Source organism: Dromiciops gliroides, chromosome 2 (assembly GCF_019393635.1).
Source record: "Dromiciops gliroides isolate mDroGli1 chromosome 2, mDroGli1.pri, whole genome shotgun sequence".
Classification (NCBI taxonomy): domain Eukaryota; kingdom Metazoa; phylum Chordata; class Mammalia; order Microbiotheria; family Microbiotheriidae; genus Dromiciops; species Dromiciops gliroides.
The window spans coordinates 550899577-550920811 of NC_057862.1; the positions used below are offsets into that span (position 1 = coordinate 550899577).

At 35.4% G+C, this 21235-nt stretch overlaps 1 protein-coding gene across 1 annotated transcript in view; it reads right to left on the reverse strand.

Moving 5' to 3' along the window:
* Nucleotides 1–21235, reverse strand: part of ZC3H6 (zinc finger CCCH-type containing 6) — a 65323-nt gene that overhangs the window by 26506 nt on the left and 17582 nt on the right. Inside the window, exons 4-8 of the mRNA XM_043986664.1 lie at nucleotides 14376–14628; nucleotides 13512–13645; nucleotides 9962–10078; nucleotides 9425–9536; nucleotides 2547–2656 (exon numbers count right to left, since the gene is read on the reverse strand). Coding sequence (XP_043842599.1) covers nucleotides 2547–2656; nucleotides 9425–9536; nucleotides 9962–10078; nucleotides 13512–13645; nucleotides 14376–14628 — 726 coding nt within the window. The remainder of the gene's footprint in view (nucleotides 1–2546; nucleotides 2657–9424; nucleotides 9537–9961; nucleotides 10079–13511; nucleotides 13646–14375; nucleotides 14629–21235) is intronic.

Below are 21235 nucleotides of genomic sequence, written 5' to 3' on the forward strand. Positions count from 1 at the left end.
TTTTTCCATGAATATCTATCAATCAAACATTTATTAAGCACCAACTATGTGGCAGATACTCTGCTAAGCACCGGGGATACAAGAAGAGGAAAAAGCCAGTCTCTGCTCTCAATCCAATGGGGCAGCTTACAATTCAATGGGAGAGATAACAAGCAAACAATATATACAAAGCAAGCTATATATAGGATAAATGGAAAATTATTAACAAAGGGAAGGCACTAGAATTGAGAGGGGTTGGGAAAGTCTTCCTGTAGAAGATATGATTTTAGCTGGGACTTAAAGGAAGCCAGGGAAGGAAGTAGGAAGAGATGAGGAGGAAACATATTCCAGGCATGGGAGACAACCAGAGAAATTGTCCAGGGCTAAGAGATGGAGTATCTTGTTGGTAGAATAGCCAGGAGGCTGGAGTCACTGGATCAAAGAAAACAGAGTGAGCTATTGCTGTTTGTCCTTCATTCCTAAAGAGGACCATGACGCAGAGGTGATGTCATGACTTGCCCTGAATTGGATTTTAAGTGAGAGAATGCTTTGGTGAGGAATAACGTATAAGAAGAATGGAAAGGTAGGATGGGGCTAGGTCATGAAGGGCTTTGAAAGCTAAGCAGAGGACTTTGTATGTGATCTTGGAGGCAATAGGAAGCCACTGGAGTTTGAGGGGTGGAGGGAAGTGACATGGTCAGACCTATGTTTTTAGGAAAATCACTTTGGTGGCTGAATAGGAGGGTGGATTGGAGTGGGAAGAGACTTGAAGCAAGCAGACCACCAGCAGGTATTGCAATAGTCTAAGCATGAGGTAATGAGGGTCTGTACAAGAGTGGTGGCTAAGTCAGAAGAGAGAAGGGAGCATATTTGAGAGATGCTGCAAAGGCCAAATCAACAGACTTTGGAAACAGCTTGGATATGGGGAGTGAGAAATAGTGAGGAATCCAGAATGACATCTAGGTTATGAACCTGAGGGTTGTGAGTAATAGGGAAAGTAGAAGGGAAGGAGGATTTAGGGAGAAAGATAATGAGTTTGGTTTTGGACATATTCAGCTTAAGATGTCTACTGAACATCCAGTTTGAGATATCTGAGAAACATTTGGAGATATGAGACTGGAAGTCAGTGGAAAGGCTGGCACTTAGGTAGATTTGAGATTCATCAGCATAAATATGGTAATTAAAGACATGGAAGCTGGTAGAAGTTGTATAGAGGGAGAAAAGAAGAGGGCCTAGGACTGAGCTCTATGGGACACCTATGCTTAAAGGGTGTGAGCTAAGTGAGTATACAGCAAAGGAAACTAAGAGGGAGGGATCAGATAGATAAAGAACCAGGGGAAGGTGGGATCCTGAAAACCTAAAGTGAAAAGAATGTCGAGGAGAGAGTGACCAACAGTATCAAAGGCTGCAGAGATGTCAAGGAGAATGACATTTGAGACAAGGGCACTGGATGTGACAATTAAGAGACTGTAAGAGAATATGGCAGTGAAAAGGAAAATAAATTTAAGATGACAGTCTTGAGGGGATGGTAGGGTAGAATCAAAGCTTTTTTAAAGATGAGAGATACTGGGGCATGTTTCAGGAAACAAGGAAGGAGCCAGAAGATAAGAGATTGAAGATGAAATAATCTATGGCCAAGTTCCTCAGGAGGAAGAGTAAGGACAAGATTAAAGGCACAACTTATAGAACATGATCTTGGCAAGGAGGAGAGCTGCTTCTTTCTCAGAAAAATTAAGAAAAGGAGAAAAGAACAGGTAAAGCTCTAGAGAGTTTTGAGGAAGCTCAGCAAATAGAGGCAGTCTGCTGGGGTTGGGGTGAGTAGGGTTGGTGGGAATGTCTGAAGAAGGTCCAGAATGGATAATGCTGTGTATATAATAGAGAGTGAATCAAGGAAGGATAAAAAGATACTCTGCAAGAATAATGGTCAGTTGTTAGTAGATGTGAACTGGATAAGCAAAAAGTATAGACAGCTGAATTTATTTTAATGAGATAAATAAAACACACAAATGACATCCTTAGCCAAAATTTTTTTCCCATAATTGAAATGATACTTTCATGTTGCCAACATTTATTAATTTCTTTGGACAGAATAGAATAACTTTAAGTGCTTGTTTGGCTAATAAGTCACTTTCTTTATAAAAATATGTAGCTTATGGGGGCAGCTAGGTGGCGCAGTGGATAGAGCACCAGCCCTGGAGTCAGGAGTACCTGAGTTCAAATCTGGCCTCAGACACTTAACACTTAACTAGCTGTGTGACCCTGGGCAAGTCACTTAACCCCAATTGCCTCACTAAAAATAAATAAATAAATAAAAATAAAAATATGTAGCTTATGGAGCAGCAAGGTGGCCCAGTGGATAAAGCACAAGTCCTGGATTCGGAAGGACCTGAGTTCAAATCTGGCTTCAGACACTTGACACTAGCTATGTGACCCTGGACAAGTCACTTAATCCTCATTGCCCCCAAAAAACAAAACAAAATAAAAATATGTAGCTTAAAAAGTAAGAATTTCAGTCAAATCAATCTGTGGGAATATACCAGTAATTACAGTGTGTACATACTACTTACTTTGTCCAGAAGTTCTTTTGTTTCTTTAGTGAGAGGAGCATGGGAAAATTTGCACTTATCTCCTTGGTAACATTTTGCTCCAGTGTGATAAAATTTGCAAGGAAATTCATGTAAAAATAGAATTAAGGAAGAGATCAAGTTAAAGTCTTATTACTGTATTTTAAGACCATTTCACTGATTGAAAAAGATTTTGTACTCCCATGTACTGATTTTTCTGAAATTATAACACCATATATATCTATATTGGTACTGTTTCAAAGTATTCTTTTTTTTCCCTTATTTAATCCTCACAACAACTAGGTTGGTAGGGATGGGATTATTATTTCCTTCTTTAATATAAAAGGAGTCTGAGAATGAGAATTAAACTGATTTCGCCAACTTCACAAAGATAATTAAGTGGTATAAATATAATTTGAATTTATATATTAGACTTCCTCAGTTTAAGTATTTTCTAAAGAAGACAACTGAACATACATATTTATCTAAATGAAATATTTAACTCAAATTTTAGATGTTTATATATTTCTAAAATAAAATGTTAGAAAGCATATTTTTCTGTGCTTTTGTTGGCTACAACATGATTTATAACTATATACTTATATATAAAAATGTATTATTTACAAACACAGTTATTTTATGAAATAATTTTCCAAATCATTGAGTAATTAACAAAAACACAAAATATTCTAATATGTTTTTACTAACATTCATTTTATTATGATATGACTAGAAATATCTTTTTAAACTTAACACAGGTTAGAAGCAAAAGTGTTATTTTGTATAATAACATAAGGCTTTATTACATGTGGAAAGTAAACTTTAAATAAATCTCTATAATTTATGGAAAAACTAAAGGAGCTCAATATGTTATATTTAAAGTTACACAGCGGGGGTGGCTAGGTGGCGCAGTAGACAAAGCACCGGCCCTGGATTCAGGAGTACCTGAGTTCAAATCCGGCCTCAGACACTTGACACTTACTAGCTGTGTGACCCTGGGCAAGTCACTTAACCCCCATTGCCCCGCAAAAAATAAAAAAATAAAGTTATACAGCAAGGCAGAGACAAGATGGTAGAGTGAAACTAGGAAGGTACCTGAACTCTCCCAAATTCTCCCCAGAACAACATTAAATTAAATCTTTTAACAGATTCAGGACCTGCAAAACCTGCAAAAAATGAGAATGAAATAACCTTCTGACCTAACCTAGAAGAACTTCAGGAAAGATATGTTTTATTTGGGTATAAGGGGAGCACAGCTCAGTGCAGAGGGTGTCTGGGCAAGCTAGCAAAAGGCTCTTAGCACAGATCAGCACCTGAGAACCCAAGGTTCAGCAAGCTAGTGGCACAGCAAACCAATTGTGAGGCCCCCAGTCCCGACTCAGAAGGCAATCTGCCAGCTGCTACCCAACAGGCCCAAGTATGCTGGGCCACTCCAGTGCAGTGAGCAAGCTGTAAGTTTCTGGCGCCTCAGAGAAGAAAGCCAGTGACTAGGTCCCTAGTGCCCAGCAAGAAGAGTTTGGGACAGTGCACGTTGTACCCCAAGGGCAGAAATCAACCTTAAAAGGCACAAAAAAGGCTAAAATATGAATAAGAAACAGAAAAATAGAAAATTACTATGGCAACAGAGAAGATCAAAACATAAACTCAGAGGAAGAAAACAATGATAAAATGCCTACATGTGAATCCTTAAAGGGGAAGAATTGGTCTTGAAACCAAAAAGCCCTCTTGGAACAGCTCAAAAAGGATTTTATAAACCAAATAACATAAGTAGAAGGAAAATTGGGGGGAGGGGGGAATGAGAGTTAGGCAAGAGAAAGTCAATAGCTTGGAAAAAGGAGAAAAAATGACTGAGGAAAACAACTCATTAAAAATGTAATTGGACAAATGGAAAAGGAGGTGCAAAAAGTGACTGGCAAAAATAATTCCTTAAGAATCAGAATTGGGCAGATAGAATCTAATGACTCAATGAGACAACAGGAAGAAGTAAAGCAGAATCAAGAATATAAAAATTGGAAAAAAATATAAAAACAAAAAAAAAAACATAAAATACCTCTTCAGAAAAACAACAGACCTGGAAAATAAATCCAGGAGAGACAACTTAAAAATAATTGTACTACCTGAGGACCATGATTAAAAAATAAGCCTAGATAGAATATTTCATGACATTATCAAGGAGAACTAACCCAATGTTTTAGAACCAGACGGAAAAAAATCATTATTGAAAGAATTCAAAAAAAAAAAAGGATCCACCAATCACCTCCTGAAAGAGACCCTAAAAGGAAAACTCCAAGGAATATTGTAGCCAAATTTTAGAATTATCAAGTAAAGGAGAAAAAATACTGCAAGCAGCAAGAGACAATTTAAATATCAAGGAACAACAAAACAAGAAACATGGGACCTGGCAGCTTCAATGTTAAAGGACTGGAGGGCTTGGAATATGATATTCTGTTTTTTGGTTTGGGGTTTTTGGTTTTTGGTTTTGGTGAGGCAATTGGAGTTAAGTGACTTGCCCAAGGTCACACAGCTAGTAAGTGTCAAATGTCTGAGGCCGGATTTGAACTCAGGTCCTCCTGAATCCAGGGCTGGTGCTCTATCCACTGCGCCACCTAGCTGCCCCCAGAATATGATATTCTGGAGGGCAAAGGAACTGGGTTTACAACCAAGAATATACTATTCAGTAAAATTAATCATACTCTTTCAGGGAAAAAGATGGGCATTCAATGAAATAGGGGACTTTTCTAATGAAACATCTAATTAAAAGCCCAGAACTGAACATAAAATTCAACTTACAAATACAAGACTCAAGAGACATACGAAAAGGTAAAAAGGGGACAAAAACCAAAACATGTTATTCAATAAGGTTAAAATGTTTGCAATCCCTACACTGGAAGAAGATACTTGTAACTTTTGAGAACTGTATCTTTATTAAGGCAGACAGAAGGAGTATACATAGACAGAAGGTGTGACCATAAGTTGATTCTGATATGATGATATTAAAAAAAAACAACAGGGGACAGCTAGGTGGCGCATGGATAAAGCACTGGCCCTGGATTCAGGAGGACCTGAGTTCAAATCCGACATCAGACACTTGACACTTACTAGCTGTGTGACCCTGGGCAAGTCACTTAGCCCTCACTGCCCTGCCAAAAAACAAAAAACAAAAAAAAAACAAAAACCAACCACTTTAAGGCATAACGAAAAGGATTATACTGGGAGAAAAGGAAAAGGAAGGCAGAATGGGGTCAATCACATCACATAATGAGGCACAAAAGATCTAGAGGGAAAGACAGGAGGAGTGAGCATTGTTTTGACCTTACTTTCATCTGATTTGGCTCAAAGAGGTAATAACGTACATACTCAGTTGGATATAGAACTTTATCTTACCCTATAGGGAAGTAAAGTAAAAGGGGAAAGGGGAAAGAAAAGAGTGGGGTGCTGACAGAAGGGAGGGTAAACTAGGAGTTAAAAGAGGAACGGACAAAATGGAGGTAGAGTTTATGGAAGGAAGGGTGGTGGCCATAAACAAAACACTAGTGAAAAGGGATGGGGGAAAGAAAAGAGAAAAAGGAAAGAGTATAAACAAGGGGGAAAATAGGATTCAGGGAAATACACAATCTATGATTGTGAATGTGATGAACTCTCCTAAAAAACACAAGCAGATAGCAGGGTGGATTAAAAATGAGAATCCTACAATATGTTTTTTACAAGAAACACATCTGAAGCAGAGAAATACATGCAGAGTAAAGGTAAAAGGCTGAAGCAGAATATATTGTGCCTCAGCTGAAGTAAAAAAAAGCAGGGTAGCAATCCTTATCTGAGACAAAGCAAAAGCAAAAAGTAACCTAACTAAAAGAGATAAGGAAGGAAACTACACCTTGCTCAAAGCTACCATAGGCAATGAAGTAATAACAATACTAAACATGTATGCACCAAGTGGTACAGCATCCAAATTCTTAGAGAACTGAGTTAAAGGAATAGCAAAACAATATTAGTGTGGGGTGGCTAGGTGGCACAGCAGATAAAGCACCAGCCCTGGATTCAAGAGGACCAGAGTTAAAATCCGGCCCCAGACACTTGACAACTTACTAGCTGTGTGACCTTGAGCAAGTCACTTAATCCTCATTGCCCCACCCCACCCCCCCAAAAAACCAACTATATTAATAGGGGACCTCAATCCCTTCCTCTCAGAACTAGGTAAATCTAAACACAAAATTAACAAGAAAGAAATTAAATAGGTGAATAGAATTTTAGAAAAATTAAATATGATTAAGATCTCTGGAGAAAACTGAATGGGGATAGAAAAGAATTTACTTTTTTCTCAGCAGTAAATGGCACATACACAAAAATTGACCACGTATTAGGGCCGGTGCTCTATCTACTGTGCTACCTAGCTGCCCCTAAATTACTACTTTTTTAAAAAATTAATTTACTTGTTCAGTGCCATGCCAATCAAACTACCAAAAATTTATTTCGTAGAGCTAGAAAAAAATAACAAAATTCATATGGAAGAACAAAAGGTCAAGAATATCAAGGGAATTAATGAAAAAATGCAAAGGAAGGTAGCCTAGCTGCAGCAACCATCAGAACTATTTGATACTAAGAAATGCGTAGATCAGTAGAAAAGGTTAGGCACACAAAACACAGCAGTAAATGAATACAGCAACCTCTTGTTTGATAAACCCAAAGATTCTAGCCTCCAGGATAGGAACTCACTATTTCACAAAATCTGCTGGAAAAACTGGAAAATAGTATAGCAGAAATTAGGCATAGACCAACATCTCATACCATAAACCAAAGGAAAGTCAAAATGGGTACATGATCTGGATGATATCATAGGCAAATTAGAAAAGGAAGGGAACAGTTTACTTGTCAGATCTAGGGAAAGGGAAAGAATTTGTGACCAAAGACGAGATAGAGAACATTATGAAATACAGAATGGATCATTTTGACTACATTAAATTTAAAAGTTTTTGCCCAAACAAAACTAATGTCAACAAGACTAGAAGGAAAGCAGAAAGCTAGGAAACACTTTTTACAGTCAGTGTTTCTGATAAAGGCCTCGTATCTAAAATATATAGAAAACTGAATCAAATATATAAGAATACAAGTCATTCCACAATTGAGAAATTGCCAGAGGAGATGAACAGTTTTCAGATGAAGATATTAAAGCTATCTACAGCCATATGAAAAAATGTTCTCAATCACTATTGATAAGAGAAATGCAAATTAAAACTACTCTGAGGTACCACCTCACACCTATCTAATTGGCTAATATGACAAAAAAGGAAAATGATAAATGTTGGAAAAGTTGTGAGAAAACTGGAACACTAATGCACTATTGGTGGAGCTATGAACTGATCCAACCATTCTGGAGAACAATTTGGAACCATGCCCAAAATAAAACCTGTGACCCACCAATACCACTTCTAGGTCTATATTCCAAACAAATCATAAAAAAGGGGAAAGGACCCACATGTACAAAAATGTCTATAGTTGTTCTTTTTGTTTTGGCAAAGAATTGGAAATTGAGGGAATACCCATCAATTGAAGAATGGCTAAACAAGTTGTGGTATATGAATATAATTAAATACCATTGTGCTGTAAGAAATGATAAGCAGATGGATTTCAGACAAATCTGGAAAAATTTACATGAATTGATACTGAGTGAAATGAGCAGAAGCAAGAGAACACTGTACATAGTATCAACAACACTGTGTGATGATCAACTGTGATAGATTTAACTCTTCTCAGCAATATGATATAAGACAATGCCAAGGGACTCATGGTAGAAAATGCTCTCCACATTAAGATAAAGAACTATGGAGTCTGAATGAAGATTAAAGCATACTATTTTCACATTTGTTTTTGATTGTTTTTGTTGTTGTTTATTTTTTCATGCTTTTTTCCCCCTTTGGTTATGATTCTTCTCTTACAACATGACTAATGTGGAAAATATGTTTAATATGATTGTAATGAATAACCTCTATAACAGAGTACTTGGTGGCTTTGGGAGAGGGGAGGGAAGGGAAGGTGGGAGAAAAATTTGGAACTAAAAAAAAAAATCTTTACGTGTAATTGGAAAAGAATTTTTTAAAAGAATTTTTTGGGGGTGGGGCAATAGGGGTTAAGTGACTTGCCCAAGGTCACACAGCTAGTAAGTGTCAAGTGTCTGAGGCAGGATTTGAACTCAGGTACTCCTGAATCCAGGGCCAGTGCTTTATACATTGTACCACCTAGCTGCCCCTAAAAGAAAATTTTTTAAAAAGGAAAAGAATGAAGGACAAAAAACAATCCTCCTTACTATATCAACAATTATATGGTATCTAATAAATATCTTATCAACTCCAAAAAAATAATCAAGTTATAAAGCAAAAATTAGGACAAATTTCCTGGTACAAACAAAAAACTGCCACCAAAACTTTCCCGTGACCATGCTAAGCAGAAAGGATTCATTGGATCACAGATCCAGAGCTGAAAAGTCTTTATATGTTACATTTTTCTCTTAAAGAATGCCTCCTTTTCTCTAATCAATATTTATGAAATACTCAATTAAATAGAAAGGCTGATTAAATTGGGTTTACACAGTATATCTTTCCCAATCCTAGAAACAAACCATTATTAGTTATAATTAATTACTACTTTTTTGTGTGTGTGAGGCAATTGGGGTTAAATGACTTGCCTAAGGTCACATAGCTAGTAATTGTTAAGTGTCTGAGGCCATATTTGAACTCGGGTCCTCCTGAATCCAGGGCTGGTGCTCTATCCACTGTGCCACCTAGCTGCCCCTTAAATTACTACTTTTTTAAAAAAAGATTATTACTCCCCCCTGCTGCCTTGTGCCATTCTTAATCTTTTAATTTTTTCTTTTCAGCAAAGGATATTATGCATATAAATGCAATTCTCTCCTTTGGTGCAATATCCTTGTATATAAAACTTGCAGATTTCCTTTTTTTTCTCCAACTCTGCATCATGATCAAATTTACATTGGTCTCCCTGAATGCAAGAGAAAGAAAAACAATTTTGAATATTGAGTACCTTAATTATGACATTACAATAAAATCTCAATAATATTCCAATAATCAGTTATTCATAGTACAAAAAGTTTATTAAAACCTCAAAAAGAATAGGTGGCAGCCAATTCATAAGGCTAAATTTCATAAACTGCCTTACTGCTACATTTTTCAAACTATACATATGAATATCAGCATAAAGCATTTTCATATAAGGTTTAGCATTGTGAAAGGTTAATTAGTTTTAAGCAACAATAAAACAGTAGCTATAAAAAATTTCCTAACAGAAAATATTTCTTAGAATAAAATGAAAAGGTATAGATTGACACAAAAAAATAATACTTTAAAATTTTAATAATTATACAAAAATTTAAACAGAAATAGAAATATTTTAAATGAAATATTTACCTTAATACATCTCCCCTCAAGAAAATATTTACAAATCTGTTTTCCTTTGTGTTCCACTGTATGCTGGTTTATAAACTCTTGACTCATATTCACCCATTTTTTCACAGGTTTACCATCCTATAATAAAAAAAATCTATTTTAAACTACAAATGACATTAAACTTTGGTTTATTGGTTATTTGGTTATTAAATATAGTTATTAAGCCATGTGTGTATGTACATACAAACACACACATACACAAAGTCTAAGAAAGATATGAGTTCAATATTTAGAATAATTCTTTACTATGTATGTATTGTGAAATAAAAATCATCAGCATAGAAAATTCTGACTCTACACTTACTGAATTAGAAAGAAGTTTCTTGTAATTTACTTAATTTTAATACAGTTAATAAAAAGAATTCTACTTTCACAATTTGATGGGTTGGTGATTTTATCAGTATTGGTACTTTCTCCAATGCATTTTATACCTTCTTATTCCATTTGATTTTTATGGAGTTTTTTTTTTGGAATCCTCCATTTTACTATCTTTTGAAAATCAGCATGACATGGACCACTTTCTTTGTGTTTTGCAAAATGATTGGCACATAGTAAACACTTAATGCTTGCTGGCTGACTGATTTGACTCAAACCACTGAAGTAGTAGATAGGTGACAAAGTGGATAGAATGCTGGACGTGTAGTCATGTAAACTTGAGTTCAAATCCAGCCTTAGATACTTATTAGCTGTGGGACCCTGAGCAAGTGATTTAACCTCTCTGCTTTGGTTTCTTCACCTATAAAATAAGCAAAATAATACCTCCTACCTCCCACTAACCTCTAATTTAGTTTCCTCATTAGTAAAATGAAGATAGAATAGTACTTGCCTCAAAGGGTTATAGTGAGGATCAAATGAGAGAATATTTGTAAAGCACTTTGCAAACCTCAAAGTGCTATATAAATGCTCGTATTATTTCTTGACCACATCATCATTAATATACTTCAAAGCCAACTAATACTCATTATCTATAGTTCTATATCTCTTATCTGAGTTGTAGAAAATTTAGCTCTTCAGAGATCCTGTTGTTTCGTGGCTTACTGTAATACAGCACTGTTCAGAAAATACTGTTGTTAAAGACATGGACATATGAGGCACCAAGGAACTTGAGACTGAAAGTGATAAACCACTTCCAAATCAAACACAATTCAATTTACCATTTTTACTCCTTCTCCCAGCTCATTATGCAGCCATCCCACTTGTTATATCTACATAGCTATACAGAGATACATATATGTCTATTTGATAAAATTACACTATTGTGGTTTTCACTGGGGAGGGCCTTGTAGCATTTAAGGGATCAATGCAATTGGCAGGATGTTATCTTTGAACAGGAGCAAAATTTTTTGTGAAATGTGTAATGTAGAATGTTGGAATTGAAGTTGAAGGACTCTATCATGATTAGCTCTGACACTTTATTTATTTATGTTACCAAGGTTAAGTCACTTCACATCACCAAAACTCAGTCTTCTCATCTATAAAAGTTATAATGCCTGAATATCTTTCAGGGTTGTTGTAAAGAAAGTATTTTCTAAGTCTTAATGTTTTAATAAATAAGTTATAAGATGACTCCACATAGTACAAACATAGTGGCAGATATGTTCTATTACCTGTCTTCCTGGTTTCATCTACAAATGATTTCAGGATAATTTAGCTTAATAACATGCACATATTTACTGCAACCTTCCCCCACCCCCATAACAGTAACCTTCCAAACACTTTTATATTAATGGTTTTTTAGAACAAATCTAATACTTTCTCTCTCTCTCTCTCTCTCTCTCTCTGTATATATATATATATATAAACTCAGGCAATTCAAAATAATCCAGACTAGTCTCTCTGGCTCTGGGTGCAAAGAAACTGAAATTTTCTAATTAATATCTATGGGATGAAGCTACTTATATATTTAGACCAAAATATAGGTCTTAGCTCTATACTCCTGCAGTGATTTATAGGATTGAAGATTTAGAGCTGGAAGGGAACTTAGTCTAACTTGGTCATTTAGTCTAAACTTCATTTTACAGAAGAGGAAACCTAGACCCAGAGAGTTTAACCTGCCCAAAGACATGTAGGAAGTAAACGGCAGAAAAAATTCAAATTCAGGTCTTTTAACTCCAAATGCAGCACTCTTCACATTGTTACACAGTGACTAAGAGATTCGGTCAGAAGTAGGGTGCCTTCCTGTGACTAGAACAGTTATTTTAGGAATGAAAACCTTGAGTCTCACACCTTAGAATATTTGGCTATCCTGATTTTTTTCACTGTTCAAAATGTAAATGTTGTAAAAATAAAAAAGAGAAGAAAGAGAATGTAGAAAATAGTGTATATAGTGAACAAAACAGGGAAGTAAATAAAGTGAATAACGTGATGAATATAGTGGATAAAATTCTCACACAGGGAATTTAAGGAGGAAGTGAAACAAATTTACAAAAGTAATACACATTTCCCAATGGATAACTGGAAAAGAGTATAAAGAGAAAAATTTTGAAAGAAACATAAAATGCTAAAAATAATTCTGAAATTGTTCATACTCAATCTGAGACATGCAAAATAATGAAAAAACAAACTTTAAACTCCCATCTTACAGCCATAACATTGATTTTAAAAGAGTTTAAAATAATAACATTAAATGTTGGCACTGCTATTAAATGTTGGATGGGCGGGGCAGCTAGATGGCACAGTGGATAGAGCACCGGCCCTGGAGTCAGGAGGACCTGAGTTCAAATCCAGCCTCAGACACTTGACACTTACTAGCTGTGTGACCCTGAATAAGTCACTTAACCCTGATTGCCTCACTAAAAAAAAAAAAAAATGTTGGCTGGGCTATTTAAATGGGGGGGGGATTTAAGGGACAATATGACTAAGAGGGGGCTGGAAGGGCTTATTTCTACACTTTCAGACATGAAGCTTATCATGCTGCTAACAGGTTCCACACTTTCTCATTCTCTTTTAGATTCCATCCATAAAGTTTTGCTATTATAGAGGCTTTAGCATGTCTTTCTCAAGCATCCTGTGTGAGAAGGGAAGAAAAATCAAGGTAAAAGGGTTTTTGAGTTCTATTTTCAAATGTAGGATTGGGATAAGTGACTAGACCTGTTGCTGCACTGGGATAGGGAACTCCTGAGTGAGGAAATTCCCTATACCAATGCTAGTCAGCAGCTTCTCTGCAATTTATAGTCTTACAAAGCTGCCTAGAGCCCTGAAAGGTTAAATGACCTGCCAGGGTCCTCCAGCCAGTATGTGTCAGGACTAGGACCTGAACCCAGGTATTTTTGTTTTCAAGGGCAAGCCACTATCCTTCATACCAAGCTGCCTCTCAATTCCACTTATTTTGAAATATTATGTCCCCTTCAATTCAGAAGTCATCACAATATTTTATCTGATGAAAACAAAACTAAAATAAAATATAATTTCCCTTTTATTTTACTTATGGTCTTTTATGTTGCTATGTGACTTACAATGAGTTTTTGGAAAGAAATCAGCATCTCCTCTTTTTTATGTGTACTTTCCTTACCTCTTGAAAGCCATCTGTTCCAGAAAAAACATTAGGTCCTTTACTGCCTCTTCCTCTGCCACGCTCTTTGCGCTTTAGTTTCTTCGGCATACCACGTCCACGACAAACACTGAAACTTTTACTCCTTTGCTCAACTAAAAAAAATTATATATTTCAAGTGCAGTAGAAAAACAGCACACAAATTCGTTAGTAGCAGAATCTTCAAAACAATCTGTGATTTATAGTGAATTTTCCATTTTTTATAAAATTGTTGCATATATAAAAATACAAGGATGTTTTGCTTCAAGAAAAGCTGATAAACAAAACACATTTATAAAACAGTTAAAGGGTGGTGATTCATGATACAAAATAATTATCTTTGCATAAGAATAGGTACAATATCTTCCTGAAATCTTAAGTTCTACACTTCACTTAAAATAGTATTTACAAGAATATGATTGAAACAGAACTTTTTGGATAGTGAAAAGTTTTAAGTAACCAATAGGTTATTTTTTTCTAACTTACAAAAAACTCTTCCTACTATCATTCAAGGTTAAAGGTCCAAAATTTCATGTTATACACTCATTTCTTCTTCCATAAATGAATAAGAATATTCACATAAAAACAAAAATAATTCTTTCATTCAGAAACAATGTGCATAGATTAATTTATTAACATATAGTAAGAAAAAGGATAGGCTAGTAGTGTTAAGTTTAATTATCCACATTAAAAAACTATATTAGGTCCTCTCCTAACTGAAAAAAAAAAAACCCTACTATCTCATTATATCTCTGTCCTTGGAGTCCATATCTGGATTGTGTCCAAAGACGTGCTTCCTTATTTCTGTTATAGAAAAGTACTTCTGACAGATTTTGTCCCACTTACCTGGCTGAACTCCTTTCATTGCCTGTTTTTTCCCTGATTCTTTATGAAATGGTGATCCTAAAGCAGGGTTTGAGGTATCTTTAGCTTGTCTGTATTGTTTAAGCTGGTCAGCAAAATCTTCTTCTGTTTCCTGATTGTAGTTATCAAAGTTGTCATCGCTGTAGTTACTATACTCATCATAATCTTTAATTTTTGATTTTTTATTATGCTGACCTTTCTGTAATATCCTGTAGTTTCCTGATAAATGTCCATGCTATATGAAAAGAACAATAAAAATTTTCAGCTTTAAGTTTCAATTAAATATAGCATGGCCTAATAATTTGTTTACTCTTTCCAATAAGGACTGGGAGAAGTGATAAATACTATCGTCCTGCTTATTTTTGCTTATCAATCATACTACTCAAAAGTAATTAAAAATTACTTAATTATATTCCTTATGAAGGCATGATGGAAAATACACACACTAACAAATCAATCATCAACAAGAAATTAAGGTGGTGCAGTGGATAAAGCACTGGCCATGGATTCAGGAGGACCTGAGTTTAAATCCGGCCTCAGACACTTGACACTTACTAGCTGTGTGACCCTGGGCAAGTCACTTAACCCTCATTGCCCTACCAAAAAAAAAAAGAGGGACAGCTAGATGGCACAGTGGATAGAGCACCAGCCCTGGAGTCAGAAGTACCTGAGTTCAAATCTGGCTTCAGACATTTGACAATTACTAGCTCTGTGACCCTGGGCAAGTCACTTAACCCCAATTGCCTCACCAAAAAAAGAAAAGAAAAGAAACCAAGAAATTAAGCATCTACAATGTGCCAGTGCTATGATAAATGCTGGCAACAGAAATAGAATATATGAAATAATCCTTATTCAGAAAGCCTATAAAGTTATAACAGACCTTAGAGATCATATAGTACTAACCCTTTACCAAAAATTATCCCACAGGCAAATAAAACCCAAACTAGACTCAGTAACCATCAAGATATATAATTACTCATACTGTAACATCCATTTTTCATCTTTGATCATTTGCATGATATCTACAGGGATACTTAAAATCAACAGGATCATATTCCTTCTTTCAGATAATACAATGAACATTTTCAAGAAGAGAAAATAATAGAGAAGCACAAAAACAAAACATGTAAAAAGTCTCTTAGTAACTGAAATTCACAAATGTCATGTTTAAAGAGATTATATTTTATAAATGGATTAACAATTTTATTTACAAAAATAAAATGCATGTGTTTGAGCCTACTAGAAAGAGTTTATCATTTGTAACTAGTTAATAACAACTTTCTAGGAAGAAACAGTTCTTTCTGGTGGTCCATTGAAACTTTAAAATTATTTAACGATACTCAATGCTAATTATATTGTTTCTGAACTATGTAATTTAAGATTCTAAATGTGGATTTTAATCTGTTCCCCCAGTTTTGGGGGAAACTGACTAAAATCACTGATAAAACAAGTTTAGGTTTTTAAGGGTTTATTGAAAAATAGAAAGAAAAAGATTGAGAACAGAATTCCAACAGCCTGGCATTCCTATCTTTCTTCAAATTTCCTTTTGAAGTCCTCTGCCGCCACCACCACCATCAAGTCAGGAACCCAAAAAAAAAGCAAGAGCTCTCCGCGCAGGCTCTCTTTCCTCCTTCCTGTCTCCTCCCAGAAAATAGGAGGCTCCTCAAGTTGATTGACTGGTAGCCTTGATAGACAGCACCCATGAGCAAACCATCTTTTCCTGACGCCAAGGAAAAGCCTCATGGCCTTGCCCTCTGAGCCATTTTCCTCATGGCGGAGCTTTCCCACAGCAAGTCTCCAGTAGGTGGCATCATTCTAATCGTTACAGAACTAAGTGATAGTCTATTAGCTTGGGAAAAGTTGTTATGTTAGGCCTCAAAGTTTAACACTAGCAGGATCAGTCTCAATGACTAGAGAGTAAATGAAATGCATAATAATAAAAGCTAACATTTATATGGTGCTTACTATGTGACAGGTACTATGCTGAGTGCTTTAAAAATATTCTCTCATTTGATCCTCACAACAATCCTGGGAGGTAATTGGTGCTATTATTATCCCCATTTTACAGTTGAGGAAACTGAGACAAAGAGGGATTAAGTGACTTGCCCTGGGTTATATAGCTAATAATTGTCTGAGTCGGGATTTAAATTCAGGTGATACTGGTTCCAGGCCCAACATTCTATCCACTGTGCCACCTACCTGCACCCAAAACAATTTTTCATAAAAATAAAGAACAATTTCAAATAAATATTGCTAGAAGAAACTGTCAGCAGCTCATCTTAGAATTAATCAATCAACCAACAAGCACTTATTAAGCATTTACTATGTATCAGGAACTGTTAAAGAATTATAGAATCACAAAATTTTAGAAAGGTACATTAGAGATGTAGGCGCACCTCCACATCTTAATTATCTTGTTTTGGCATTACAAAAATACCTCCTTAAAAAATGCTTAAAATAAAACCCACAACAAAACAAATACACACACACCATGAATAACAGTAAATTTACCAAAAGGCATTAAAAAACCAAGGTGTGGTATATGATGGTGATAGAACAGTATTGTGCTATAAGAAATGACAAGCAGGATGATTTCAGAAAGGTCTGGAAAGACTTGTATGAAGTGAGCAGAACCAAGAGAATGTTGTGCACAGAGGCACCAATATTGTTTGATGAAGAACTATGAAAGACTTAACTTCTCAACAATACAATGGTCCAAGACAATCCCAAAGGACTAATGATGAAGCATACTATCTACCTACAAAGAAAGAACTGATATTGATAGAACACAGACTGAAGCATGCTATTTTTTACTTTCATTTTTTTCTTTTATTCAAGTTTTCTTATACAAAATGACTATTATGGTAATGTTTTACATAATCATACATTTATAACCTATATCTGATTGCTTACCGCCTCAGAAAGGAGGAAGGGGAAGGAAGGAAGGATAAAAATTGGAACCCAAAACTATAAATAAAAACGTTTATTACTTTTAAAAAACAAAAATTAAAAACCTAAAATGTATTTTTTAAAAATTACAATCATGGTTGAAGACAATGTTTCACATTTCTGGAAAAGCTCTATCAATAAAGTTGTTATGAATACATACATACCAAATCAAATGCATAAGGCTTTGCTTTAAAACAGTATTCAAAAGGACAGTTTTTCTGCATAGCATACAAAGAGTAGAAATCTTTCCTTGTATGTTAAAAAAGAAGGGGAAAGTCAAGAATAGACATGTCAAAGTAACTTTATTTCCTATTCTGCTAGTGTTATGAGACTGACTGGTCAAGGGAATGACTTAGATTGTTTACATAGATTTTAGCAAACCATCCAATCAAATCCCTAACGCCATTCTTACAGAAAATTGGAAAACTGTAGGGTCAACAATTGTATAGTTAAGAAGATCCAAAACTTGTTAATTGCTGAACCTAATGAATAGTCATTAATGGTCTGATATCAATTTCAAAAGAAGTCTCTAGAGGATAGCTTCAGGGCCCTATGCTAATCAACAATTTTGTCAATCATTGGAATAAAGGCATAGACAGTATAGTATGCACATCCCATGTGTAGATGACACAAATGGGGATGAATAGCCAAAAGACTATAGACTAGAATGTTGGAAAAAATCTAATAAGCTGAAACTTAACAGTAATAAATATAAAGTACACTTATATTTTTAAAAAATCAACTTCCCAGGTACATGTACAAAGTAGAAGACACATGCCTAGAGAACAAGTTTTTTGAAAAAGATCTACATGTTTTTGTGGGCTGCATGCTCATTATGAGTCAACAGTGTAAGTTTTTCATGTGACCTTAGGCTACATTAAGAGGGGCCAGGTGACCAGGGTTAGAGAAATTATTTTCCAGTTGAAATGTGTTCAATTCTGGGCACTGTGTTTCAGAGAAGGATTGATAAGTAATAAAGCATTCAGAAGAGAGCAGTGAGGATAGGGAAAGGCCTAAAGATCATGCCAAATGACAACAGAGTGAAAGAAATTAATGCATTTGTTCTACAGAAGAGACAACTTGGGAAAGAGAGGGAATATGACAACTATTCAAGTATCAGAAGAACTATTACATAGAAAATGGATTAGATGTGTTTTGTTTGGCCCAAATGGCAGAACTAGGAGTAAGGAATGGAAGTTATAAAGAGATAAATTTAAGTTTGATGTAAAGAGAGATTTCCTTAGAATTTGAGCTATTAAAAAATTATAATGGGCTGCCTCAGGAAGTAGTAGTGTCTGTTGGAGGAATGTCACTGGAGGTCTTTAATCAAAGGTTGATGACCTTTTGATTGAAAACAAATTATTTGTTGGTTATGCTGTCAAGAAGATTCTTGTTCAGACAGAAGTTGAACCATATGCTCTCAGAGGTCCCTTACAATTCTGAGATTCAGTGATAATTTAAGAAATTGGGTCATAGCCCAGAGAGAATCACTATATTCCAAAGAGACCAGAAAAAAAGGAAAAGGAACCATATGTTTGTCCAGTCATGTCTGACTCTTCATAACATCATCTGGGGTTTTCTTGGCTAAGATACTAGAGTAGTTTGCCACATTTCCTTCTCCAGCTCATTTTGCAGATGAACAAACTGAGGCAAATAGGGTTAAGTGACTTGCTCAAGGTCACATAGTGTCTGAGGCCAGATTTGAACTCAGGAAGATAAGTCTTCCTAATTCCAGGCCCAGCACTCTATCCATTGTGCCACCTAGATGCCCCAACCCATATGTACAGAAATATTTATAACAACTTTGTGTGCGTGTGTGTGTGTGTGTGTGTGTGTGTGTGTGTGTGTGTGTTGGTCAAGAAATGGAAACTAAGGGAATGCCCATCAGCTGGGAATTGGCCAAACAAATCATGGCATGTTAATATAATGGAATACTACTGTATTTCAAGATATTATGAAAGGGAAGCTTTCAGAGAAACCTAGGAAGACTTGTATGAACCAAGTGATACTCAGTAAAGTGAGCAGAATAGGGAGAACAATATATAAAATAACAATATTATAAAGAAAAACATTGAAAGACTTAAGAATCATGATTATCACAGTGACCAAGGTCGAATCTAAAAGGTCTCATGATGAAACATGTTGTTCTTGCTTGTCCTTTGTCCTCAAAGAGGACCATGACATCAGGAGGTGACGTCATGACTTGCAGTAAAATGGATTTAAGTAAGGGAGGGCTGTGCAGTCACCAGCCTCACTCTCTCTTTCAGAGCCAACTGGATCCAGTGGCAAGATGTACATCAGGATGAATGGAGATGGTCCTAGATGTTTGAGACAATTGGGGTTAGGTGACTTGCCCAGGTTCACACAGCCAGTAAGTGTCAAATGTCTAAGACCAGATTTGAACTTAGATGCTCCTGACTCCAGGAACAGGGCTCTATCCACTGTGCCTCCTAGCTGTTAATGAAACATGTTAATGTTAGCCACCTCCCGACAAAGAAGTGATAGACTCAGCGTACAGACTGAAAAATATTTTTTGGACATGGACATTATGGGAGTTTATTTTGCTTAATTATACATATTTTTACAAGGATTTTGTGGAGTATAGATTTTTAATTGACAAAAAAAAAGTTAAGCTTTTTTTTTTAAAGGAAAGCTGGGGCCCTGAGAACCGAAGGTTATATATGTTAGGTTACATATATAATTGTAAATAGTAAATAGTAGGTTACATATATAATAGTAAAAGGATCAAAGCTGATCTGGGTTCAAATCTAACCTCAGATACTAGCCGTATGAACACATGGAAAGTCACTAAACTGCTCCCTGCCTCAGTTTCCTAATCTAGAAAATAGGCATAACAATGGCTAACTCACAGGGGTGTTGTGAGGATCAAATAAGATAATCTATACCAAAAAAAAAAAAGAAAGAAATTGAGTCATGGGTTTATGTGGTTTCACCTCTAATGAAAACAGGGATCAATAATAACATACTACTTGGGTCTACCTGATGATCTATATGTTAAAAGTACCTAAATTTCCATGAGAAAAAAAGTATTCCTACTAATGTTTAATAAGATATTTTATTGTTTTGTGAATTTAAAGATTTATTTGTTGTTGTTCAATTGTTTATCACTTATGTTCAACTCTCTGTGACCCCATTTTGATTTAGTTGCCTAGTCAAGAAATACCTGGGTTCAAATTTTGACTCTGACATTACTAGTTATATATTCTTGTACAAATCACTTAACCACTGAGAATTTCCTCATCTATAAAATAGGGTTAATAATACTTGTACTATCTAAATTGCTGTGAATAAATATGATAATATGTGTAAAGTCCTTTGTAAATTTTAAGGTATAATATAAAAGTGAGCTTAAAAATAATATTCTAAATCTCCTTCTCCTACAAAGCTCCTGGAATGTAGATTTAAATTGAGCCTATGATTGTCTAGACTACCTACAATTATGTTTCCATGATTATTAGGAGGAACTTATTTCAGGATTAATTCTAGCTCTGCACATATATGGGGTCACAATATATAATCAGGTATGTGGGAGTATACCTAGCTTACATATGCCCATTACTAAGCTAAAAAATGCACTCTTCAGTGCTGAGTGAAGATGAAATAGATATAGATACTTTTTGAAAGAACATATAAACATATAAAAGATCAACATTTCCATGTTTATGTAAGGAGCAATTATGGAGAAAGATTATTTACTAATGATTACCACTGAAAAATAATCTGTCCTGGGTAAAAAAAGTGAGGAACCAGGTAGTCTTCTACAAACATCCAGATCTATCTCACCATACTACAGTATGTTAGAGTGAAACCTACTACAAACACCTTTTTAAAACAGCAAAAACAACAAAAAAAAAGCTGTTCAGTTACCTTGG